This window comes from Microtus pennsylvanicus, chromosome 22 (genome assembly GCF_037038515.1).
Source record: "Microtus pennsylvanicus isolate mMicPen1 chromosome 22, mMicPen1.hap1, whole genome shotgun sequence".
NCBI classification, from domain to species: domain Eukaryota; kingdom Metazoa; phylum Chordata; class Mammalia; order Rodentia; family Cricetidae; genus Microtus; species Microtus pennsylvanicus.
Genome location: NC_134600.1, coordinates 13,745,893 through 13,772,894, shown reverse-complemented (window position 1 = coordinate 13,772,894; position 27,002 = coordinate 13,745,893). Strand labels below are relative to the sequence as shown.

General features: G+C 38.5%; 2 protein-coding genes across 2 annotated transcripts in view; one reads left to right on the top strand and one right to left on the bottom strand.

The window, feature by feature from the left end:
- The window catches only part of LOC142839973 (uncharacterized), a 238,482-nt gene that overhangs the window by 167,837 nt on the left and 43,643 nt on the right, over nucleotides 1-27,002 (top strand). The gene's annotated exons all lie outside the window — the stretch shown is intronic.
- LOC142840019 (uncharacterized) lies at nucleotides 9,198-25,509 on the bottom strand. Its single transcript, XM_075956500.1, is given in 7 exon segments — nucleotides 9,198-9,298; nucleotides 15,976-16,054; nucleotides 16,138-17,128; nucleotides 18,536-18,596; nucleotides 18,800-18,926; nucleotides 20,238-20,335; nucleotides 25,380-25,509. Coding segments are annotated over 7 exon segments (1,587 nt in total).

Below are 27,002 nucleotides of genomic sequence, written 5' to 3'. Positions count from 1 at the left end.
GCTGTCTATGTTATGGAATAATAATGGAAAACACCAGAATCATAAAAGTATACTTTCAAAGAAGTATGAATTTCACTGTCATGCTTACATTGGATACATGTGTGGTATATTTTTTAAGGCAGTGACCTATGATGATGTGCATATCAACTTCACTCAGGAAGAGTGGGATTTGATTAATCCTTCCCAGAAAAATCTCTACAAAGATGTGATGCTGGAGACCTACAGGAACCTCACTAGTATAGGTGAAAATGAATTTCCATCATGTTTCAAAATATGGAGACAACTGTTCTTTGGTTTATGATTTTGTTCTGTAATTTGATTTAGATAAAGAAGAATGAGGTGAATAATACAGTCATAGTTCTTAGGTGCACTTAAGACAATAAGCTAATTGTTGTACAATTTTAAATAATATAACATACGTATTCTGGTACTGTATTTTAGGATACATTTGGGAAAACCTGAACACCAAAGAACATTGTCAATGTTCTAGAAGATATGCAAGGTAATTTTCTCGTGCAAGTTCATAACAATTTCCCTTGAATAGTTTGTAATGTGTTCTGGAACTTTTAAACAAAAGCAACAGTATAAAATAGCACAGCTTTAAATATATTGATGGTTAATAAATTCTCACAAATCCATATACCTCAATTTCATGTATGTGAATTGCATGTGCAAAGCCTTCATTTAAGGAAAAGTCTAGGAAGCAATGCCTAACCAGATATCACCATTTGATTCATAGCACCATGTGAGCTATGTTGTAGAACTGCTGGTTCATTTGTTTTATGACAGAAAATGTGTACATATTTCAGTGATGATGAGTATAGCCAAAAAAACTTTCTACTAATTCAATAGCCCATGATAAGCCTTTTATTACTCATATACTTTTGGTGACTATGCTAAGTTTAATGAGAGCAGGTTACTCAAGGGCAGTTGTTGTGGAGAAACTTGAAGAGCTATACCACAAGTCTGTGAATGTCAAGCCTTGAGGATTTATTGTGGCAATCTTTTATTCACTATTCTTCCTTTCATTAATATATATATACATATATATATATATATATATATATATATATATATATATCATATGTCACTCCTGACACAAGTGTATGAGCATAGGGTTATGGAAAGATTTAGCATACCTCGCCTTAAGAACAATTAAGAAGAAAAACTGTAGTTCTCATGTAGAGTATACATATTGAATTTCATCCAAAAATACAAAGTTAATCTATTTTCTACCCTCATGGCTAATACATAAATACAAACTTAAATTACAAAAAAAAAATGAGTTCTAGGTCTATGCAAATACTAGCAGATGTCTTAGTTCATTTACCATATGTATAATGATTCATAGAATAGTAGAATTATGAAGCAGTAAAGTTGGTAATTTACTCAGTGTGTGCAGTTCTCCTCAAAAATGTAAAAACTATCCTAGAAGAAACATAGGTATAGTTATAGATAAAAAGATAAACCATGGCACAATGGAATTTATATCACAAATATTTTTCTTTTTTTAAAAAATTTATTTATTAAGTATACAGCTAGCCAGGAAAGGGCACCAGACCTCATTACAGATGGTTGTGAGCCACCATGTGGTTGCTGGGAATTGAACTCAGGACCTCGGGAAGAGCAGGCAATGCTCTTAACCACTGAGCCATCTCTCAAGCCCCACAAATATTTTTCTTGATGGAATATGACTCCTAATGAGAGAACAATACATGATTTTAAACAAAGTTATAAAACCTTGATGTTTGATTCCTTTTTACAATTGGAAAAAATATGGAGTTAATTCATATAGATATGAGGTTCAACAGTGTATTGAATGTGGTAAAGCTTCCACATGTTAAATTATCCTTGCAGGATTGAAAGAAATAAAACTGCAGAAAAATTTTCAGTATATTCTCATGGTGCTAAAGCCTTGTTTTATAACATTCATCTTCAAAGGAATGAAGAAACACATAGCAGAGAAAAATGTTGTGAAATTAAGCAATGTGATGAAGTCTTTTCTTATCAAAATCATCTTAAAATGCATAAAATAATGCACACTGGAGAGAAACACTATGAATGTAATCAGTGTGGTAAGGCCTTTGAACGTCATAGTAACCTTCAAGACCATAAAAGAACACATACTGGAGAGAAACCCTATGAATGTAATCAGTGTGGTAAGGCCTTTGCTCGACCCAGTACTCTTCAAAGGCATAAAAGAACACATACTGGGGAAAAACCCTATGAATGTAATCAGTGTGGTAAGGCCTTTGCTCGTCATGATTATCTTCAATTCGATAAAAGAACACATACTGGAGAGAAACCCTATGAATGTAATCAGTGTGGAAAGGTTTGTAGCTCAGACTAATCTTCACAATCATAAAAGGACACATACTGGAGAGAAACCCTATGATTGTAATCACTGTGGTAAGTCCTTTACTCGCCACAGTGCTCTTCAAAATCATAAGAGAACACATACTGGAGGGAAACCCTATGAATGTAGTCAGTGTGGTAAGGCCTTTGCAAAACACAGTAATCTTCAAAGCCATAAAAGGACACATACTGTAGATAAACTCTATGAATATAATCAATGTGATAAGGCCTTTGCATATCAAAATAGTCTTCTCTGGCATAAAAGACAACATACTGGAGAGAAGGAAACTCTATGAATAATATCAGTGTGGTAAGGCCTTCACACAGCATGGTTCTCTTCAAATACATAGAAGAACACGTAATTAAAAGAAACCATATGAACAAAATCAGTTACTTAAGGCTTTTGCAGACCCATGTACTCTTAAAAGGCTTAAAAGGAAACATACTCTAGAGATAACTGTGAGTGGAATCTGTGGTAAATCCTTTTTTACCATCATCTAAAAATAAATAATATGAACCCTCCTGTAGAGAAACTCTGAAGTTAATTTGTATATTCTTCAAGAGCATGAGAAAAAAATCATACTGTAGTGTGATGGAGCAAGGTCATTGGTTAAATAAAGAAACTGCCTTTTCCCTGATAGGACAGAAAATGAGGTATGTGGAGTAGACAGAACAGAATGCTGGGAAGAAGGGAAGTGAACTCAGATGCCATGCCACTGCTCTCCAGAGCAGACACGATGATGCAAGCCGCCAGGTCAGACATGCTGAATCTTTCCCGGTAAGACTGGGGCTACACAGATTATTAAATATGGGTTAAAGCAAGAATTGAGAGTTAGGCAGAAGAGGCTAGATATAATGGGCCAGGCATTGTTTATATGAATACAGTTTGTGTGTTGTTATTTCAGAGCATAAGCTAGCCAGATGGCCAGGAGCCGGGTGGCAGGAATGCAGCCTGCAGCTCCCTCAACAGTAGTGAAACTCTATAAATTAATTCAGTGTCACAATGTTTTGTGCTTCATATAGGAGTAAGGCTTTGTGTGGAATCATCTGAGAAAACTTGTGCATATTATCATAATCTTTTGGACCTGAGGAAAAAACTGGGAGCTATTTTAAATTGTTCTTTAATATGTTAAGCCACTTACAGTCAGTTAACCAAAACCAGTTATTGTGTAGAAGAATGTTTGATAGTGTCAACAATCTGTTTAAGCATCAGGATACCTCTTTTTATTTTAGTTTGAACCAGCAAAGTAATGCATAAAACCTTATTGGTTACAGAAATGGTATTCCAACCTTGGTTCTCAAACCAGAGCCAAAGGAAAAAAAATTGTCTCTGAATCTAGAACTAAATAAAGAAAGAACATCTCCCTGAAAACAGCCAAAACATTAAAAAGGGCCAGTGAAAGAAACACAATTTGGCTCTCAAACCAGAACTGTAAACTACTAACAGTTTCAACAATGTGTTTAAGCTTCAAGGATAACATGAAGTGAAATATGAGAGGCATGAAGAGTCAAATCTCTCATACGTTTACTTTTATATTTTGTATAAAAGTTCCCTTAGAAGTTGGGGTATAATTATGGTTATCGGGAGATTGGGAGTGGTCATCAGGAAGGTAGATAGAAGGTGGTTATAAGGAATATTTTTGGAAAAAGAAAGATGGTTAGAATTAATATGATGGAAATATCACCCCTAGCAATAGCCACAAATCATGTAAAATATTATGTAATAACTACCTAAAGAAGTGAAAGGACTGTAGGAAAAGAACATTAAATCTTTGAAGAAGACACCAGAGCATGGGAAGATGTCCCTTGTCCTTGTTATATAGAAATGAGCATAGTAAAAATGAAAACCTATCCAAAAACCATCTACAGGCTCAATAACATCCCCATGTACATATCATAAAAATTCTTCGCAGACCTCAAAATAAAAACACTCAACTTCATATAGAAAAGCCAAAAAAAATGCAGGATAGCCAAAACAATCATACATAACAAGTAATTTCTGAAGGCATCACATTCCGTGACTTCAGTCTACTCTAGAGCTCCAGTACTGACAAGAGCCTGGTGTTGGCACAAAAACAGATAAGAAGACCAATGGAACTGATGCTAAGACCCAGATATCACTCCACTCACCTACTACACCTGATTTTTGACAAAACACGAAAAATATAAAATGGAGAAAGAAAGCATATTTAACAAATGGTGCTGGCATAACTGAATATCAATGTGGGGAAGAATGAAACTAGATCCACATCTATCATCATGAACAAAACTCAAGCCCAAGTGGATCAAAGGCCATAACATAAAGGCAAAAACACTGAACCACATAAAACAGAATATCGGAAGTACACACGAACACATTGGTAAAGAAGACCACTTTAAAATTACAATTGCAGAAGCACAGACACTGAGAAAAAAGATACATGAGATCTCCTGAAGCAAAAGTTTCTGCAAACCAAAGGACATAATCAACAATACAAAACTGGCAGCCTATAGTATGGGAAAATATATTCGCCTACCCCACACTGGACAGAGGACTGATCTTCAAAACATACAAAGAACTAAAAAAATGGTCATCAAAGAACAAATAATCCAATGAAAAATGGAGTACAGACCTAAATAAAAAAACTTTCAACATATGAATTTAAAATGGCTGATAGACACTTAAGGAAATTTCCAAACTCCTTAGTCATTAGAGAAATGAAAATCAAAACAACTCTGAGATTCCCTCTTACATCTGTAACAATAGGCAAGATCAAAACACTGATGACAACTTAAGCTGGAGCGGATATGGCTGCTCAAATGTTGGTGGGGTTACAAACTGAGTCAGCTACATTGGATATCAGTATGGTTATTCCTCAGAAAATTAGAAAGCCAGCTGCTTGGTTGTGAGGCATGCCTTTAATCCCTGCACTTGGGAGGCAGAGACAGATCTCTGTGATATCAAGGTCAGCCTGGTCTACAACAGCTAGTTCCAAGACAGGCTCCAAAGCTAAAAAGAAACCATGTCTTGGAAAATCAAAAATTAAAAAAAAAGAATGAAAGAAAATTAGGAAACAAGTTATCTTAAAACCCAGAAATACCACTTTGCATATGTACCCAATGGATGCTCAATCATACCACAAGGACAAGTGCTCAACTGTGTTCACAGCAACACTATTTGTTCAGAACCAGGACCTGAAAACATCCCCTCCACTGAAGAATGGACAAATAAATGGTGGTATATTTACACAATGGAGTACTACGCAGTGGGGAAAAACAATTACATCGTAAAATTCCTGTGCAAATATATGCATCTAGAAAACATCATAAAAGAGGAAGTTACGTCAGACCCAGAAAGAAAAATATAATATGTCCTCACTCCTAAGTGACTTTTAGCTGTAATAGAGGACAACCAGCCTACAATTCACAATGCCAGAGAACAAAGACAACAAAGAGGAAACAAAGAGAGACATACATAAATCTATCCTATATAGGACATAGAGAAAGACAAGATCTTAGTAAATTTGGAGCATGTGGATCATGGGAGAAGGGGAGAGGAGAGAAAGGGAGAGTAGTTGATAAATGTATAGTTGAATAAAAAAACAGTTAAACTCTTGGTACACTAGTTATTGGGTGTATTAAACAAAGTGACAGTAAGAAATGAATAGCTGAAATTTGGAACTTTGCTTAATTTTTTACCTGAATAAAATAATTCCTCTTGTTAAGCCAAACTGATTCATGATATTTAATTAAAAACAACCCACACATATTTTCCAAAAGAAAATTAAAGATTTGTACCATATCTCCCCATGTTCCTAAATCTATAATCATACATACACACAAACACATGAGAGAGACGTGTTTGATTTTACTTAATATAGCTGCATTCATTCTAAATTCAGCATTAAACACTGAGTTAATGTTTTTATGTTGTATTTTGAAGGCTGTACAAGTCAGAGTGACAAATCCTGAACTATGTGAGTACTAATTCAATCTTTAACTTTTGAAAATACCAAGTTAGAGTGTAAGAATATCTTGGGCATTTAGAGGTCCAATGAGTACCTACAAATGAATGGATCATGTATACAATAAATCTAGCAGCCAGAATCAAGAGTTGCAATCAAGAAAGTGACCACACACTTTACAGATTCATTTATAATGTAAGAGACCATGCCCAAATGAATTGGTATCTTAAGGTTTGTGCCTGAAGGAGCTCTCACAGCACCTACCCCTTTTGCTTAAATAAGAAATTCCAAACTCAATAGAAAACTATGTATACAAGAAACAGATATCAAGTATACAGTTAGAATGACAACCAGCATAAACCATATTACACAAAGAATACATTCTAATGTTTTGATAAACATTCTATCCTAAGGCGTCTAAGACTTGTAGTAGGAATGGCTTGATTAGACCATAAGAGGATGGTCACTATGATTATCTGATCTTCAACCCCATCAAAGGCCTGAGAAGAACAATAATATTAATTGAGTAGGCAGGTAGTGAAATCTAACAGCTTCCAAAAAGTGTAATAGATGACAGAGACAACTGACTGTCTGAGCAATCAACCAAAGTCTCCTTACAATGTTGAAGAATAAGACTTCATATCAGAATATAGGACAATCTTTAAACAAATGTGCGGTAAAGCAGAACAAGGACCTCAAACTGTAAAACTGTATAAGTATCTTGATCAGAGATAGAGTTATATAATGCAATATGAAAAATATACCATAAAATTGTGTCAATAAAACTATGTTTTTCTTTGGGTTTTTTTTTTTTTTGGTTTTTTGAACAGGGTTTCTCTGTGGCTTTGGAGCCTGTCCTGGAACTAGCTCTGTAGACCAGGCTGGTCTCAAAATCACAGAGATCCGCCTACCTCTGCCTCCCGAGTGCTGGGATTAAAGGCGTGCGCCACCATCGCCCAGCCAATAAAACTATGTTTTAAACAGAGGTAGAATCATGCATATATACAATCTGACAAAATAACTTTTCATAGGTGTTACAAACATTCTAAACAAAAATAGAAACATTCTATATAATAAGTTTAATTTTAATTTGATTCAATATACAAAATCTATACCAATGTAAATTATTCATAAATAATAGCTCACAATTATTCTTTTACTCACTACTATTAGTGTGAATAAGTAATCTACATATTATCCTATTCAATTTTTCCTCTTTTTTTAAATCTCTGGGTATACATAATTTCACCCAACCCCCAACCCTATATGAGTAATAATCAACTCTTAAATGTTGTCCCTGATCATGAAGACATATTTTGTTGGGAGAGGGGATGGCATCTTCTAGAATTGCTTCCAGATGTCATGGGGGCAACGTTCTTTCTACAGGATTTTATAAAAGTAAAATGATGGTTAAATTTCAAGATTGCTGTTTTGGATAATTGCAAATGGTTTCTGAGTATTTGATAGGGTTGTTCTGAAGTTCTTATTTGGAATTGTGGCCAGAACGTTGTAAGAAGGCGCACCATATCTGCAGCTTGTACCCATAAATCGTTCCCATAGTGCAATCAGCATCATGCTGTCATATCAACCAGGTAGAGACATTGTGGGGTGCCAATATCTTCTTCTTAGAAGCTGTTCATTGTTGAAAATGTAGACATTATTCATGTAGACATATTTTTTGTGAAATATAAGAATATATAGAAAATAAGCATGAAGGAAAGTTAAATGTTCCTTTAAAATCTATCTTCTTTCTGTCCCAAACCAGAAAGCTGTTGATAAGAGACAGATGTTTTGAATTTTTCTTTTAACATCATGCTTGGATTTAGAGAAGGATAGACACTGTCTAATTCTAAAATCATTTCTGATTCTGAAGTAGAGATGTAAACACAAAGGAGACATCTTCTAAAACTGTAGCCCATACAAAGCCCCTAACAGATTATCTCTCTGGGGGTGTGCCTCCTTGTAGTAATAAGGGTGGCGGCGGGGCTGCATCCCCAACCCCCAGCCGCCTGCCCGGCTAGCTTTTGCCCCAAAATAATTACACGGACACTGTATTCATTTAAACACTGCTTGGCTCATTTCTACCTAGCATCTTCTAGGCTAACTCTCCCACCTGGACTAGCCCATTTCTTATCATCTGTATAGCACCGGTCTTACCGCGAAGATTCTAGCCTAAGTCCATCCTGGGTCGGAGCTTCATAGCGTGCGTCTTCTCTGGAGCAGGTAGCATGGTGTCTCTCTGAAGTGTCTGCTCCAGAGAGGAGAGCTGTCGAGTCTGCCCTCACTTCCTCTTCCTCCCAGTGTTTTGTTCTGTTTACTCCTCCCACCTATCTCCTAACCAATGAGAGCCAAGCAGTTTCTTTTAATTTAACCAATGACCTTCCTCCATCATTTCCCCTTTTTCGGTTTAAACAAAAAGGGCTTTAACTTTAACATAGCAAAATTACATATAACAAAACAGTTATCAAGTAAAAGTTACACCAGAAACATTTATACATATAACAAAATTGACCATAAATCTCTATCAATAAAGCAAAATCTATACTAATGCACATTATTCATACCTATATCACCTCCTCACAGGTTTACAAGTCAGTAGCTGCCCTCTTCCTGAGACACAAAACACGCAGTGTGGAAACCAGAGCCAAGAGACAGATCAGCTACTACAGGTGAGGGAAAAATGAAAATATTCCAGACAGTGAGAACAGTGTAAGCCATGGCTTAGAGGCTGCAGCAAAGTCAGCAAGACTTTTAGAGATTCATCCCTGTGCTAAGAGAGCAGCAAAAGCACACACCTGCCCTAAGCCAAAAACTCTGGAAGAGAATCACACTGTGTTTTGACACTCTTACAAGTAATTCCAGTATGTGTGTAAGTTTTAGGACCTCTGTTCCAGACTATCAACCCTCAGACGCGGTTCGCAGGGCTCTTTTTGGGGGTAGGACCAGAGGTGAAGTGGATGTAAGTTCAGATAAGTTTGGAAGTTCATAGTCTACATTGCCTTTGGAGAGTCACAAAGAAACATTAGCCATTTAAAGGTTTTAAAAAGTCCTACAGTAAAGACCTTTATTTCTCATTCAGCTTTGAATCTCTGTGATTCTGCCTATTGATACTTTCATAAATACCCTCTTAGGGATATTATCCTCACTATTCACATGGATGCGCTGTAACCGACAGAAAATTAGGAGACTGTCCCAAGTCACAGAACATGTTTACATGTTGGAAAAGACCTTAACAATTTTTCTGTTCTCCATACCCTGCATCCTCTGTCCTTTTACTCTACTGTGTATCCAGGCATAACTCTGTTTTATGTAGCTCAGAAGCAGGACAAAAGTCTCTGCATTTATCTTGAAGGAATTTTCTGACTACTCATCCCTGGAGCACCTACTCTTTCTTCTGTGCTCAGTTATGTACCTGGTGACCCTGCTTGGAACACTGCCTTTATGGCCGTGTGCAAGTTGAATCCCTGCCTACACACACCCATATACAATTTCTGAGTAATATTTCCATTTAGAGAATCTGCTACGCATCTCCTTTGTGCCTCTGATGCTGTTCCACCTTCTCTAATCCCAGAAGACCATCTTCTCTAATGGCTGTGACATCCAGATTCATCTGAGACATTCCACAGGCTCCACAGAGTACCTGCTGCTTGTCATCATGGCCTGTGATAACTAGCTTGCTATTTGTCAGCAATATAGGTACCCGTGCACATGAGCCACAGCCTTTTCTTCATGCCTCCAAGAGTCTCTTTGGGTTGTTGACAGAAACAGTCATTGCCATGAGAGTGCCATTGTATTGCCACCAAGTATTCAGACACTTCACCTGCAAGGTCTTGGATGTGCTGAACCTGGCCTGTGGTGACACATCAGTCAGCAATGACGTTGTCCTTGTGGGTGCCATCCTTCTGCTGCCTCTACTCAAGTACCTCATTTGCCTTTTTGACATGCCAATCCTGTTCACCTTCCTAAAGGTGTCCTCAGCCAGCAGGCCCTGCAAATGCTTTTCCACCTGCTTGGAGCACCTTGCTGTGGTCCTATTTTTCTTTTTCTTTTTGTATTTTACAAATAAAGTTTTATTGGAACACAGTCAAATTCATTTGTTTACTCAGTATCCATGGCTGTTTTGATGCTGTAAAGTCAGGGTTAGGCAGTTAGGAGATAGAGCACATGGCCTGGCCTTTTAGAGAGCATGTAGGCTGACACCTCGCTGAATAGCAAGTGGCATTTTCCTTACTGTACTCTTGTATCATTTTCAGAGGGATCCCAGGGGTTACAGTCAGTGAGAACATGTGGATTAGAGCCCACAATGGGGTGCACATCTGTAAGCTAGAAGTTGGGAAGTGGAAGGAGGAGGATGTAAGAGTTTGAGGTTAACTTGGGTTATATGAGAACTGCACCCCGCTCCACCGAAAATTGGGCCCGTGGTTGCCCACCGCCTGATATCTGCAAGCTGCATGCCCACGAGTGCCCACTTGGAATTTCCAATCAGCGATAGCAGCAATGACTTCAAAATGGAGAACTAGTGAATCTTGGTATTCTCACCAGTATATGCAAGATATTGGCGACATTCTCATCATGCAATGGTTTGGATGCGATCCCACCAAAATGTTTACAGGAAGTCCAGGAATTCCTGTTTCACTTCCCCATGGTTCTACCCTCAAGGAGTTTTTCCCTGGAACCCTGTTGCTTCTGAGGCTGGGCATCCTTGGAACTATCAAGGCCAACACATGGTCTGGCAGGAGCCTCCCTACAGTGTTTCCCATCTCCAAAGCTCTGGACAGCCTCTGTTTGATAGCAGTAGTCCTATTTTTCTATAGCATCGTCATGTTCATGTACATGAAAGCCATGAACACAAAGGGCTATATCTCTACATGGTCTTCACAGTCCTATTTTGGTTCCATAATAAGTTCTTTTTTCCCAGTTTTGGTTATTTTTTTCTTTTTTTTTTTTGATAGGGTTTCTCTGTGGTTTTGGGGCCTGTCCTGGAACTAGCTCTTGTAGACCAGGCTGGTCTCGAACTCACAGAGATCCCGCCTACCTCTGTCTCCCAAGTGCTGGGAACACCCATTGCTCATAATTGCTAAGCTATCTCATGCCACATTTTTATTAAAAAATTATTCTTATACATTTTAAGTAAAATATATTCAATTTCTTTACCCCTTCCTTGTCTTATCTACATGCCTTTCCAAATTCTTCTTTCAATTTCTTCCTTGGTAAGTGTTAGTGAATAGTAGGTTTAAAAAAGTGAGTAAAATCTGCTGGGACCATTTCTGTTGGCTGTGTGTTATAGTTTCAAGACTGAACAGCCTGTTTTGAATACACAAATAGAGAGGTCATCCAAGCATGTGGCTAAATCATCCACTTGCCGTAGAATTCTTATCTTTATTGAGCAACATGAGTTTGAGCTTTATGTTATCTAGACTGCCTTTGACAGAAAACATTAGTAAGAATAGGAAACTTGGAAGAGTGTTTACCTAAGCCAACACTTCCTGGTGCCATGCCCTTGAAGTTGTGCAGCCTCAGAGACGACTATGGACATTGTCCTCCACCAATCACAGTATCCCCATGTCCCAATGGGGATTTTATTAGGAAAATTCCACATAGCCAGGGATTTCAAGATTTCATGATTGGAAACAAGTTGACCTCAAACTTACTGAAGTGGGCCGCACGCATACTCCTGTGTGCTATGATAAAGCCATGCACCTCTAAGTCCAGCTGAAATAGGTGTTTTAAAAGGACTTATTATTGAATCAGAGAAAGAAATAAAATACGATTGAGAGGGAGCAACATTGTTTTCATGAATAGAAAGGTTTTCTTGAAATTCAATAGTTTGAATAGCCAAATCATTTCATATGTTCTTAATAATGGGTTATTTTCTTTGCATTGTTAATTCCATCCATTTAAAAATAAAGTGTGACTGTGTGATTACACCTGTGCCATGATGTGTATGCAGCACTGACAGGAAAACTAACAGGGGTCTATGATCTACTTCCACTTTGTGAGTTCTAGTGATGAGACCTGGGGAACCATTTGGCTGCAAGTGACCTCAATGGCACTTCTTTTTATTTCAAAATTATTCACCAATGAGATCACATAGTAGTGTGCACATGGAACCACCCAAGTGAAAATATGAGAAACACCTGTAGAAGTCTTATCGGTAACCCAGAGATAGAACTCAGGTTCTCAGAATTAACAGCCATGAACATTACTAAATGAGGCAATTCTCTGAAGAATTCAATTTTTTTAAAATATTTATTTATTATGGATACAATATTCTGTCTGTGTGTATGTCTGCAGGCAAGAAGAGGGCACCAGGCCTCATTACAGATGGTTGTGAGCCACCAAGTGGTTGCCAGGAATTGAACTCAGGACCGCTGGAAGAGCAGGCAATGCTCTCAACCACTGACCCATCTCTCCAGCCCACAATTCTTATATTTTAAGAAAGTGTTAGAAATAAATATTTAGCCCACAGAATGAAATAATTAGATATTTATGATGGGGTAATTATGTTTCTATGCAAAGAAGATTTATTATTCAAGATGTCCTGGGTCCTTATACTTTGAAAAAATTTACATTTACAATCTGAAAAAAGACAATAATTTACTGATGTACTATTTCTTCAAATCAAATTTGATCATCACTGATATACTTCTCTGGGAAAAAACTGTTGTATACTAGGCAAGAAACCTAACCTTAATCCTCGTAGAAAAACAAGCTATGGTATGAAATACACAACTGATTGCTGATTATCTTACTTTATTATATTAATATCACATAAATGAAAATATTTTTTGAATACACACATGAGGTATTTAATGTTTCTTATAATTACATTTTCAGTCATTTTAACATTAACATTGTTAAATTGTGTTGAGAAAACAGATCACATGGGAGTTCATCATCCACCCTTGAACTTGTGCTCAGGTGGCAGACATATGAGCATCATGAGTTCAAATGTATCTCTGAATCATTACTGACATCCAAGCCAGGATGAATAACAAACAACAAAACAAAAAGGGATTTTGTGAAACGATGAAAATCAAAACCACGAACAACAACTGACCACCCTTTCACTGACACCCTTACTTGAGAAGTATGATCAGACATGTTCTAATATTTTAATGACCAATGGGACACTTCAATGATGGGACGGCCATTCTATATTACATCAGAAAAATACCTATTACTAGGTAAAGGCACAATAGAAGCTGAACAAAAGCGATAGAAGGAATAAAATGACTACAAAATAAATTTTAGTAAATGGAGTTGCCACAATATAAAACTTTAGTACCTACCTCAAATGTTTCAAAATAGAAACCAAAATGCAATGATTTCTAGCATCAATCTTGAGTGAACAAGTTACATAATTTACTTCCTCCAAGGCTATGATGAAAAATAATTTTTCTTCAAGCTAAAGACAACTTTGGTGGCTAAAGTCACTAAAAATTGTTTTCATGAATAGGGCGTTCTGCTTTATGAGTTTGTTCCTATTTCCAAAATTCAATGAGATATAAATAGACATTAAAATATTTATAGCACTAGAGTCATGGCTAGGTGACTAAGAAATCTTCACTCCAAGGACTCAGGTCAGATTTTTAACAGCTATCTGTAATTGCTGCTACAAGAAGATCTAAGGTGTTTAACATTTCCAGCAAACAGAAGGCACATTTACATTCCCCGCCCCACACATCACATCATTACAATAAAAGCAAATTTTTAAACAATTTTTCACTCATGAAAATTTTTCTTCTGTAAGCATTTATTAATGTAAAATAGGAGACCAGGCATCTTACAGCTCACTTACAGATTTTTTTCTTCATGAAGTATTGGTTCATGTAAAGAGAAAGCAAATTAAAACTAGATGTAAGAGAAACTAATCCTTTTAGGTTGATGGTATCATTTGGGAAGATTTAGGCTATGAGAATTTACATCCAAACACAGTTCCAGTTCCAATACTCTGCTTTATGTGGAAGATTACAGCTGTGAATTCTTAAGTTCCAGCTTTAGTGCCATGTCCGACACTTTTGTCATGGCTCTTTTATGGTGATCCTGTTGTCCTCTAGAACCATGGCCTGAATAAGATGCTTTTATATGTGAAATAGACATCATATCACAACCAAAAAGGAGGTAGTACACATCCATAAATATTTGCACCTGTTACATATTCCATGCAGTTGAAGAGAAGTATAAAATCTAAGGGTTACATTATTGTTCAAATTCATCCTGCAAGTCTTGAAACTCAGGAAGGAAGGATATACTGACTACCAAAAATTAAGCAATACCAACACCTGTGAAAAGAAGTTTGTCCCACTCGATGTAGCAATTGTGTTCCTCTCCGAGAGACAGTCATTACAGCTGGGCTCTGCTCCATTCTTCTATGAAAGCTTCCCATCAGAAATGTCTGTTGCTGATCTGCTCCACTCTCCTAAGGGAGTCTCCCATAAGAGGTGTCCATTGCTTCTGTGCTCTTCTGGGCAAAGTGAGTTTCCAAACAGTGATGTCAACTCCACTAGGGATTTCCTGATCCATCCCCATGAAAGAAGGTGTTCATCTAAATCTCAGTCAAGAGATTTATTTGGGAGGGAAGAATCCAGAGTGTGACTTCTTTTGCAAGGCTGGAAAGGGGCAGCTGCCAACTGAAGGAGCATATGACTCACATAGGGCTTCTTGGAGCCAGAGTGATTCGAAGGAGATTTAGAATGTGGGAATTGGTGGGATTTAAATGCCTGGGTTTGAACAAGCTCAGAGATGGGCTGGATTTTGTGCTCTGGGATTGGTTTTGAGCTCAGAGAGAAAAGGGAAGATTGTATTTCTTTGGAACTGGTTTGAGAGCCAAAGCAGATTTCTTTCACTGTCCATTTTTGATTTTTAACTGATTTTAGGGTGATGTTGTATCTTTCACTAGTTCTGGATTTAGGGGCAAAGTGTTTTACTTTGTATCTTATTTCAGTACCAGGTTGCGATTATTATCCTGGCTCTATCTCCGTCCCATAAGACTTCATAAAATCACAAATTAGGTTTTGTCCATCAGTGTCCTTGTGCTAATAAAATAAAAGCTGGTATCATATTGCTTGAACAGATTGTTGGCACTATCATTTTTTACAGAATGAATACTGTTGGTTAATAGACTGTGTGATGGCTTCAGGTACCTAAAAGGATCAGATTGATTCAACGCAAAGTTTTACTCCTGTAAAAACTACAAAACATATACCACACTAAGTTTATTTTTTCACTACAGTATGATTATTCTCATGTTTTTGAAGAGTACACTCCTTAAGTTTACAGTTTCTCTCCAGGATGATTTGTTTCATGTATTTGAAGATTATTGTGTCAAAGGATTTGCCAAACAAATTCCATTCACAAGTTTCTCTCCCACCTGTGTTCTTTTCTGCTTTTGAAGATGAATAAGACATGAAAAGACTTTTCCAAGCTCATTTCATGCATACTGTTTCACACCCGTGTGTGTTCTTTTATGCAACTGCAGATGACTCTGATATGCAAAGGCCTTACCACACTGTTTATATTCATAGGGTTTCTCTCGAGTATGGGATCTTTTATGCCTTTGAAGATGATAGTGTTGAGCAAATGCCTTACCACACTGATTACATTCATATTTCTCTCTAGTATGTGTTTGTTCTTTGATGTGTTTGAAGAGTATTGTGTTGACCAAAGGCCTTACCACACTGACTACATGCATAGGGTTTCTCTCCAGTATGTATTCTTTTATGATTTTGAAGAGTACTGTGTTCAGCAAAGGCCTTACCACACTTATTACATTTATAGGGTTTCTCTCCAGTATATTTTTTTCATGTATTTTAAGGGTACTGTGATGACCAAAGGCCTTACCACACTGATTACAGTCATAGGGTTTCTCTCCAGTATGTGTCCTTTTATGCCTTTGAAGTTGACTATGACATGCAAAGGCATTACTACAATGATTACATTCATAGGGTTTCTATCCAGTATGTATTCTTTTATGCTTTTGAAGAGTACTTTTGTCAGCAAAGGCCTTACCACAATGATTACATTCATAGGGTTTCTCTCCAGTATGTGTTCTTTTATGCCTTTGAAGATCACCATGTTGAGCAAAGGCCGTACCACACTGATTACATTCAAAGGGTTTCTCTCCAGTATGTGTTCTTTCATGATTTTGAAGAGTACTGCGGTAAGCATAGGCCTTACCACAGTGATTACATTCAAAGGGTTTCTCTCCAGTATGTGTTCTTTTATGCATTTGAAGATAACTGTGACGTGCAAAGGCCTTACCACACTGATTACATTCAAAGGGTTTCTCTCCAGTATGTGTTCTTTTATGGTTTTGAAGAGTACTTTTGTCAGCAAAGGCCTTACCACACTGATTACATTCATATGGTTTCTCTCCAGTGTGTGTTCTTTTATGCAATTGAAGATTATCGCTACGTGCAAAGGCCTTACCACACTGATTACATGCATATGGTTTCTCTCCAGTATGTGTTCTTTTATGCTGTTGTAGAGTACTGTTTTCAGCAAAGGCCTTACCACACTGATTACATGCATAGGGTTTTTCTCCAGTATGTGTTCTTTTATGCAATTGAAGACGATTGTTACGTGCAAAGGCCTTACCACACTCATTACATTCATATGGTTTCTCTCCAGTATGTGTTCTTTCATGATTTTGAAGACCACTGCGGTAAGCAAAGGCCTTACCACAATGATTACATTCATAGGGTTTCTCTCCAGTATGTGTTCTTTTATGCAATTGAAGATTATTGCTATGTGCAAAGGCCTTACCACACAGATTACATGCATATGGTTTCTCTCCAGTATTTGTTCTTTCATGTATTTGAAGAGCACTGTGGTGAGCAAATGCCATCCCACACTGATTATATACAAATTGTTTCTCTCCAGTATGTGTTATGTTATGCAACTGAATATTACAGGGCTGTGCAAAGGCTTTACCATGCTGACTACATTCACAGGATTTCTCTTCAGTATGTGATCTATTGTGCATTTGAAGAGCATTTTGATGAACAAAGGCTTTATGACACAGATTAGATTCATTCTCAATATCATGTGTTCTTTTATTCCTCTGAGGCTGACTGTCATATGCCAAGGCTTTAACACATTGAGGATGCACTGAAAGTTTTTTTCCAGAATTATTTCTTTCAATCCTGCAAGCATAATTGGAACATATAAAAGTTTTACCACATTCAATACAGTCTTGAACCTACATATCTCTATATATTACTTTTATAATTTAGTCCAATTGTAAATAGAAATCAGATATTAAGGTTTTATAACTGTTTAAGCTCATGCTTTCTTCCCTAATTAAGGGTTGTTTTGCATTTTTAAGACACCTGTCATGGTAATTTCCTTTATTATGTGGTTTAACTTTTCACATTTACAGAAACATTTTTCTATTTGACATATTTCTCATATTTGAAGAGAACTGGATAACCTCAGAACAACTTTATTACATTCATAAACTGTCCTATACTATGAATCATACTACATTTGCTAACTGAATTAGGACAATCAGAAGTATTTGCACAATTCTAGAACTCATGTGGCTTCTCTGCACTCTGATTTTGTTTATGTATTAACAGTGATATGTGAAAACCAATTACTTATATAGTTGAATCAATTTCAGCAAGGGTACTCAACATGGGGACTAATGCTTTCTTCTAATTGTTTATAGAGAGAGGTATGATGCATTTTCCCATATTCCTATGCTCATAGGCTTGATCGAGAGTAATATGTGGTATACACAGTAAAGGAAGAATCACAATCAAAAAATTTCCACACTGATTTATCACGGTGTGACTTTTTGTTCCTCGTAGATGTGTGGTAGAGGTATTAAAATTTCTTCACAACAACTGCCACGTAACTGTAACTTCTTCTGAGCTCTCGGTTTAGTAGAAAGTCTTGCAGATATACTTATCATCACTTCAATGTGTACACATTTTCTATTATGAGTAGCAAGAAATAAATGGATTGGCAGATCTACAGCATAACTCTCATGGTGCTATGATTCAAATGGTGATATCTGTTTAGCCATTTCTCCCTTGTCTTTTTAATTAAAAGAATGCCTGAAAATGCAATTCACTTACATGAAATTGTATATGGATTTTTCAGAAGTTAATAATTAGAAATGTACTTAAAGGTGTGCTTATTCACACTGTTGTCTTTATTTAAATCTTCTAGGACACATTATCATTTCATCAGAGGCTCATTGTTTTCAGCATGCACAAGAAAATTACCTTCCATGTCTTATAGAACGTTGACAATGTTCTTTAATATTATGTTCTTCCCAAATGTATCCTAAAATGCAGTACCAGAAAATGTATGTTACAATATTGAATACTGTGCAACATTTAAGTAGCTATTTTAAGTAAACCTTAGAACCATGCCTGCGTTATTCACCTCATTATTCTTCTCTTTTCTAAATCAAATTATTGAAGAACATCATTATCCAAGGAAAAGTTGTCCCTTTATTTTGAAACATGAAGGAAATTCATTTTTACCTATAGTAGTGAGGTTCCTGTAGGTCTCCAGCATCACATCTTTGTAGAGATTCTTTTGGGAAGGATCCAGCAAATTCCACTCTTCTTCAGTGAAGTTGATATGCACATCATCATAGGTCACTGCCTTCTAAAATATGCCATACACGATAGTGACATAATAGTGAAAACATTGTAAATGTATACTTTTTTGATAATATAATGATAAAATTGTGGTGTTCCCTAATCATATTTGAAGACATAGACAGTCATTTTAGAAGGAAATTGAAAAGGAGAGTCTTCTCTGTCATTTCTGTACTCTTTGAATGAGATATCACCTTACAAGAAAAATATCTATTAACAGAGAGAAACAAGGAAACAGAGCAACAGTTCATAGTACAAATGAGAAATTTTTATGAAGATTAACTAACTACAAATAGAAAAATAAGTTGGACACACTGGGTGTATTGACTCATGCCTTTAAGCTCAGACCTTCAAAGGCAGAGGCAGGTATATTTTTCTCTGAGTTAAATGCCAGACATGTCTATGCAATCAGGTCCAGGACAGGTGGAAGTACATAGTAAGACCCTATCATCCAGGATGTGGTGATTGATGCCTTTAATCCCAGCAATCAGGAGGCAGAGTCAGGTGGGTCTCTGTGAGTTTGAGGCCATCCTGTTCTATGAGAGCTAGTTCCAGGAAAGGCTTCAAAGCTACAGAGAAACCCTGTCTCAAAAATCAAATAAACAAACAACAAACAAACCAAAAGGCACTGTCTCCATTGCAAAGATCAGTGAATCAAGCAAGAAGAATAGAACTCAGAAGTTTTTACTGTACTTCCTACAAAGAAGCATGCATTCACTCCACTTCTCTATTTATCTTCCAAACATCCCAAGTGCCCTATTTAAACTGTAATACCAAGAACATTTTACAAACAGAGCTTTATGTTTAAACAGTTACAAATAGACAGATGAAAACATTAGCAATATAAATCTTGCGCATAAGTAATCAACACAAGCTGGGAGAGAGATGACAAGTAGTACCTAGCTTTTGATGGTCTTGAATAGATGTGGCAGAATTGCCAGTACTTATTAGGGGATCATAACTATCCATTATTCCACGTTCACAAACTCTGAGATCCTTTGATCATGTTGAGAACCAGGTACCCATGTGGTGCATAGCCATGCCGATGCATCAAATTGTGTTATTAATTTTAAAAATATAAAGTAAGCATAACAAGCAGGAAGAAGTTCATGCACCTACAATTCAATGACTCCAAATGCTTAGGCAGTACTAATGTCACGCCTACTGAAAGATGTCCAGACCCTAAAATGGGGGAAAAAATTCTACTTCTGTCATAGGCAACACAGACCAGAATACCAAAGAGCAAATAGAAACCAAGGAACAAAATGTGCATCCAACAAAGAGAAACAGAGATACTGGCACCTAGACCTGCAGTCACCTCAGACCCAGATACCCGACAACAGAACAATAACATGATCAACAGCAGACAGAACAATATGTCACTACCATATTCCAACTCTCCTACTACAGCACACCCTGAATATTCAAACACAGTCAAAGTACAATTAAGTTAGATCAACTATGAAGATGTTTTATGCCTTTAAGAAGGAAGTGAATGAATTCTTTAAAAAAGCAGGGAAAAGATAAATGAAATCTTGGAGAATAATAATAAACCCCTTAAAGAAATTCAAACAAGCAAACAGTTGACAGAAATGAATAAATCAGTTCAAGAAGTGAAAATCGAAATAGAAGCATGAAAAAATTCAAGCTGAAGGATTGTGGAGATAAAAAACTAGATAAATGAAAAGGAAAAACTGGGAAATTAACATGAAGTCTATCCTATCTTTGTGAGTCTAAACTTTTATATAAAATTTACACACAGCATAACTAAGGGAAATGTTAACGATATAATGGTTTTCAACTCAATCAAAAAACCCAAGGCAAAACATTAGCCTGGAAGGTCTGTGGCAGCAAAAGCAGAGCCTCTTTTCCAAAGTAACAAATTTTGAAGTCAAGATACCTGTAAAGTATCTGTGGGGTTATCATAGCAGCCCCCAAATCAAATGTCTCTCTCTGCAGTCCAAAATTCAAAGAAAGCACAATGTGTAACCCAGACTCTGTGTGTATTTTCTATCTTTTTAAGGTCCATTAATTGGTTTACTTATTTTTTTCTTTAGAACCTTAGTGTAAATTCCTTTAAAAACCATTTTTATTCCATGACTCTGTCTATATTTATCCTCTCTGTCTTAAGCCCATGGACATTTATTAAATAAACCATCACCCACTCATAGGCCTTTTTATCTGAATGTTTTTACTGTGTATCTGTAATCCTTTTCTGATGAGGAGTGTTTCTGTAATTGAAAGCTGTAATTGACTTTCATTTTTGTGCTTTTACAATTTCTCATTTTTAACTTTCTTAGGGTTTATGTGGACTTAGTTGCCAAACATTTGGTGTCCTAATGTAAATGGGGACTACACTTTCATCTGGCTACCTAGACCCAAATAATCACACACAAACTATATAATTACATCAGCATTTTTAAACTGCTTAAGGCATATTCCTAGTTAGATTTTACATGTTCAATTCATCCATTTCTATTCATCTATGTATCACTACGAGGTTGTGGCTTACATGTAATGTTTTGGGATATTTCTATCACCTTCAGTGAATACGTGGCATCTCTTTGATCTTCCCAAATAATACACCGAAGAGTCAGGTCTTTCTTCATTAAAAACAAGTAACAAATGCTGGAAAGTAATGAAATTGCTCTCTAACTACAATCAGGTCCTTTTTCATAATTGGGACTCCACAGTCCTATTTTCCTGTACAGTGCACACTCAAAACTGTTGCTTCTATTCTGGACTGAGGTAGAAACCACTCTTCACATGCAAATCTTTCTCCTTTACCTGCAATGGATATTCAGTTTTATAACTCAAATGTATAACTTTGAAACTGGTGATAGAATCATTTAAGATTTTAAGGTGTAACGTAGGACAAGGTCATTGCTCCGGAGAGGAGGAGACAGGGACCAAATCCTCTTATGTCAAGATAAGATAGATAGTGTCAAAAAAATTTCTGAAATCCTAGAAGTACAGCGGTTCTAGAATGAATATGACTTCCTAGGGAGAAATCACTCCACATGTTTGAGAGATTAATAAAGAAAAAATCATTTAAAAATATTCACATACATCTCTGACTAATGCTCATAGAGGACCCAGGCTAGAATATTTTTTTTGCATTTCACTTATTTTCTTATCCTTGTGTCTTTCAGGTTCAGGCTCCACACTGAACAATTTAAATAGGGGTGGAAGGCTAAAAGTCTACCCACCTGGACAGATGGAAGACTTACAAAGTAAATACTTCCCAGTATTATTTCTTTTTTTATTTTTATTTTTTTATTTATTTATTTTTGGTTTTTTTTTAGAGACAGGGTTTCTCTGTGGCTTTTTGGAGCCTGTCCTGGAACTAGCTCTGTAGACCAGGCTGGTCTTGAACTCACAGAGATCCGCCTGCCTCTGCCTCCTGAGTGCTGGGATTAAAGGCGTGCGCCACCACCATGTCCAGATTATACTTTGAACAATTGAGATAGCAACAGGCAACATGCCTGTCTAGATATTTAGACAAGAAATATTCCCAGAGTATTTTCTTAAGTACGCCAGTGACCTGTTACAGCAGCTCATTCTTCACTGACAGGGTTGTAAGGTGAAGGTCACAAGGGATGAGAAATACTGGACAAGTAAAAAATAAAAAAAGACAGGGGGGGAGATGTTGCAGAAGATACATCCCATGCTAATAAGCTTCTTATGAAAAACAGCCAGGTGGTGGTAGCATATGCCTTTAATCCCAAGACACAAGGAGAAGAGCCCTGCGCTTCTCTGTGTGTTCAAGGCCAGAGAAACACTGTATCAAGAAAAAGAATACAGGGAGAGAGAGAGAAGATGATGTTTAGATTTTGTATACTAATTCCTGAGGAGAAATGAAAGAATTATATGAAGTCAGCAGAAACTATCATGCAATGAGACAAATTTAGGAAGAAGCTAGTCCAACAATTCTACACAAAGCGTATACAGGGTATTTTGAAATCTTGGCTAAGTGCAGAGCTCCATCTAGTGGGAAGGGTTGGGTTGTCAAGATCTGAAGCAACCCCTCCACAAAGGCCTGGGCACAAGACCATTACCAGCTCCAATGCATATTCCTGGTTTTAGAGAAGGAGCTCTGTTTTATTATCAATACATCAGGTCCTTAGGGAAACTCACAAGGCTTATGTCCCAGGCTGTTTCTAGATCTCCCAAGAATGTCCATCCTCCCTGCCTGAGGTCCTAAATGAAAGCCTTGATTGTTCAGGCCAGTCCTTCACACAACAGTGTTTTACATTTCAAATATGTGTCACCTGGTGTCATATATTTCTACCATCTGGTAGAACTATGCTTTTCTCAAAAGGAAAACAGGAACTTTAAATCAGAGCAGGCCTTATGGTTGGCTGTGACTCTGTAATGCCTCTTTGAGCAGCTTCATAAGAGGTCTGTTTTTTGATATTTGGATGAGCCTAGTGATTTTTATTTATTTACTTTTGATTTTTGGAGACAGGGTTTCTCTGTAGCTTTGAAGCCAGTCCTAGAACTTGCTCTCGCAGACCGGGCAGGCCTTGAACTCACAGAGATCCACCTGCCCCTGCCTCAGGATTACAGGGATTAAAGGCGTGCACCACCGTTGCCCACCGGCAATTTTTTAAAAAAAAAAAAATCAGTGATGGCTTCTTTGAAATGGTTTGGAGTCAAATATCTGGACAATCCTGGTAAACAATGTATACCTGGGCATTCTAATCTCTACCAGCCCTGCTTAGCATATTATTAGCTCTGATTGAGTCAGAGCAAAATTATACACAGGCCTGCCCCTAGACCCATGAGTTTAGCAGGGACCATGAGGGACTTCACAGTACAGGGACTATGGCGGCAGGTTTCCATGCAGATGACGGAAGGACACACCATAGTGTTTCCCGCACCTCGCCCTCTGCTCCTCCCCATCAGGAGACAGCATTTCCCTCACTCACCATGTTGTGCTTCTCCATTTTGCCAAAGTTCTCAGCTCATCATCTCCCTGCAACAGCAACTGCACCCGAGAACAGGAATCCACTGGCGCCAGCTCCTCTTCAAAGCCAAGACTAAAGGCGGCTGCCAGGAAGAGACCTGCACTGCTTCTGACTGACAGGTCATCTGGAGTGCTGATTGGCTAATGAGTCCTGAGTGGCGAAAGCACCACCCATAGGGCTGTAGTGTGCTTAAAGAGACAGAATACTGGTTTGTGTCCAATCCATTCACCCCAAGAGAGAACTTCTCCAGATCTGAGAATACATGCATTTCAATAGCACTGGCCCCTGGCTACTAAAGCAATCAATGTCATCTTCTTGTTCTCCAGGGGAACTTTCCTTTTTTCCTGTTGGATGCAATGGTGACTAGCTAGCTTGTACAGTGCACTGTACTAGGTGGATCGAGCAATTTCCTGTCCAGCAGGGGTAAGGATGCCTAGAACACTAACAACTAAAGAAAGTTTTTGTTTCTTGTGATGTTGTAAAATCAAAGCACTACTTTATTAAATGAGTTATTTTACAAAACATGTGAAAGAACCTCAGAGAGGACCTTTTTCTCTGATGAAGACCCCAGAACCAGGACACTTCGAGACCACGCCACAGGATGCAATCAGCAACAGGTACCTGCGGGCAGCAAGTCTTTCTTGGAGGACTTGCGTGCCTGCGGACTGGGGGGAGGTCTTTTTATAGGGAAGAGCAAAAAGCAAGTTTACAGAAGCAAAAGCGTGGTTATCGGTTGACCAGAATGAGGCAGGGGCATAAATGGTTTCCTCTCTCAGTATGGATGCCTGGCAACAGTCGTCCTGTTCCTATCTTATAGCTAACCTGCTTTGTTGATGTCCTATCTTATTGACATCTTGCCTTGCAGTCTTCCTATCTCTATCTCCTGCTCTCTCAGGCACACGGGATGCCCTTATGGGAGCAGGCTTGCTGCTGATCCGGAGTTTTTTTTTTTTAAAGCAAACAGGAAGTTCCCCGGGAGCATGCTAGTTGCGGGTTTTGAGGAGGGGGTCTGTAGGGTCTTTCATATGAATATCAATATAATTACAATTGTAAAAAAATTTTATAACAAGAATGGAGTGATTTTTCAGATTTCCAAATCAAAGTTGACTGTACACTTACACAGAATTGTCTTTGCATGAAGCTCAAAGGGAACAGCATAAAAATGAATGTTTCTGTAGCCCCTTTATTTTTGCTGATCAACAGTTTGTTTAAAAAAGCAGCTGCAGCCGGGCGGTGGTGGCACACGCCTTTAATCCCTGCACTCAGGAGGCAGAGGCAGGCGGATCTCTGTGAGTTCAAGGCCAGCCTGGTCTACAGAGCTAGTTCTAGGACAGGAACACCCCCCCCCAAAAAAAAGGTACAGAGAAACCCTGTCTTGAAAAAGAAAAAAAAGAAAAAAAAGAGAAAAAGAAAAGAAAAAAAAAGCAGCTGCAAGTTTGTTACCTAGGTCTGAGACAGTAGAAAAGTCAGGTCTGGCATTTATGTCCTACAGACTGTGCAGGTGTATATTAAGGCAGCTTTGGCAGCAGCCTTTTGGTTGTGTCCTTGTTTCTTCTTTTGTCCAGTCTGCTTTTTGGCATTTTTCTGCTGAGACTGAATCTTCTGCTGTCCACGAGCCATATCCGGACCGGGCCGGTCTGGCATCTGAGAGACCACTCAGCTTAAGAGGACCCGGGCAGGACGAGCGGGGAAGGAAGGGACGCGCCCTGCAGCTTTGCTCTCGGGGCCTCTGCCAGCCGCCTAGGAGGGACCAAGCAGAAACGGGAGCACAACAGCCCGCGTCCTGCACACCCCAGCAGCGTGCGCCCGCCAAGCCTGAGCACGAAGCAGGCCCTTCGCTCCTGCCTGCGCATGCTGCCTACACAGCCTCACTCCCAGCAGGTCCTGCCCCTCACCTTCCTGCGGCGGCTCCACCCCGCCCCTCAAGAAGAGAGTTTTAAAGTTACAAAATGAGCTGGGCAGTGGTGGTGCACGCCTTTAATCCCAGCACTCTGCAGGGGGATCTCTGGGAGTTCGAGACCAGCCTGGTCTACAAGAGCCAGTTCCAGGACAGGCTCCAAAACCACAAAGGAACCCTGTCTCGAAAAAACAAAAAGTAAATAAATAAAAAATAAAGTTACAAAATGAAATAATTGACTCTGAGGTCAGATGAACGGAAGGTACTTGTTACATGGTTTTCACAGGGATTTTACACAACAGGAAGGAGAAAAGCAGGAACCAGGTCTCAATCAAGATGTGTAGTAATAGGGGCGCGGCTGGGCGCCCAACGTGGGGCTAACTGAGTCCACAAAAAACTTGAGAAGGCTTAAAAATAAGGGAGAGAGAGTTTAACACAGATTTTTGCTGTTTGTTGGTGGCGTGCTGTAGAGAGATTTCCTGATTCGGCAACAGCAGCAGAAAAAACGCTGTGTCATTTCAAAGCGTGGCTTCCTGGGGCTGTGCCACCAGTGCAAACTCTGGCTTTATGTTTGTGTTCCCGCTTGGGATCGGAAGGAGAGTGCTCTGAGACCTTGACGATGACTCAGAGCTCCCTGCCTGCACCTGGGCAGAAGGCAGAATCAGGCTTAGGCAGGCGGAAGAGCATGGCGGATTCCTGTCGCCCATACAGAGACGTGTTTTCAGACTGTGCAGTGCTCTGCGTGTCAGATTTGTATGTAACTTGGATGAAAAGAATTTCTGTGCTGCACGCTCAGTCTCAGAATTAAAGTGCTGAGTGCCGCTCCTACCTGGTAGCCCCAAGAGGCTTCCTGACTCAGCTTTAGCTGCAAAACCCTGCGGCTCATTAAGAGGTCCTGCCACAAAACACTTAAACAGTGTTGATGAAAAGCTGAACACATGCTTTTCGGTTTTCAGCCGTAGCAGGAAAAAAGCTGTGCCGTTTAAAAATGCCGGCTTTCTGGGCCATCCTGCCAGGGCAAACTCTGACTGTTTGAGGCAGGAGGGCCGGCTACTGAGAGAGGACTTGAGTGTTGTCTGTTGTAGCTCGCTGGCTGGCAGGGACCTTGAAATGCTATAATCATGGCTGCAGCCTGTATATCCGCCATGAGGCTGGAAAGCTAAGGAATGGACTGGATCTAGCTGGCAAAGCCACGCCTTTAGTCCTACTGATATTG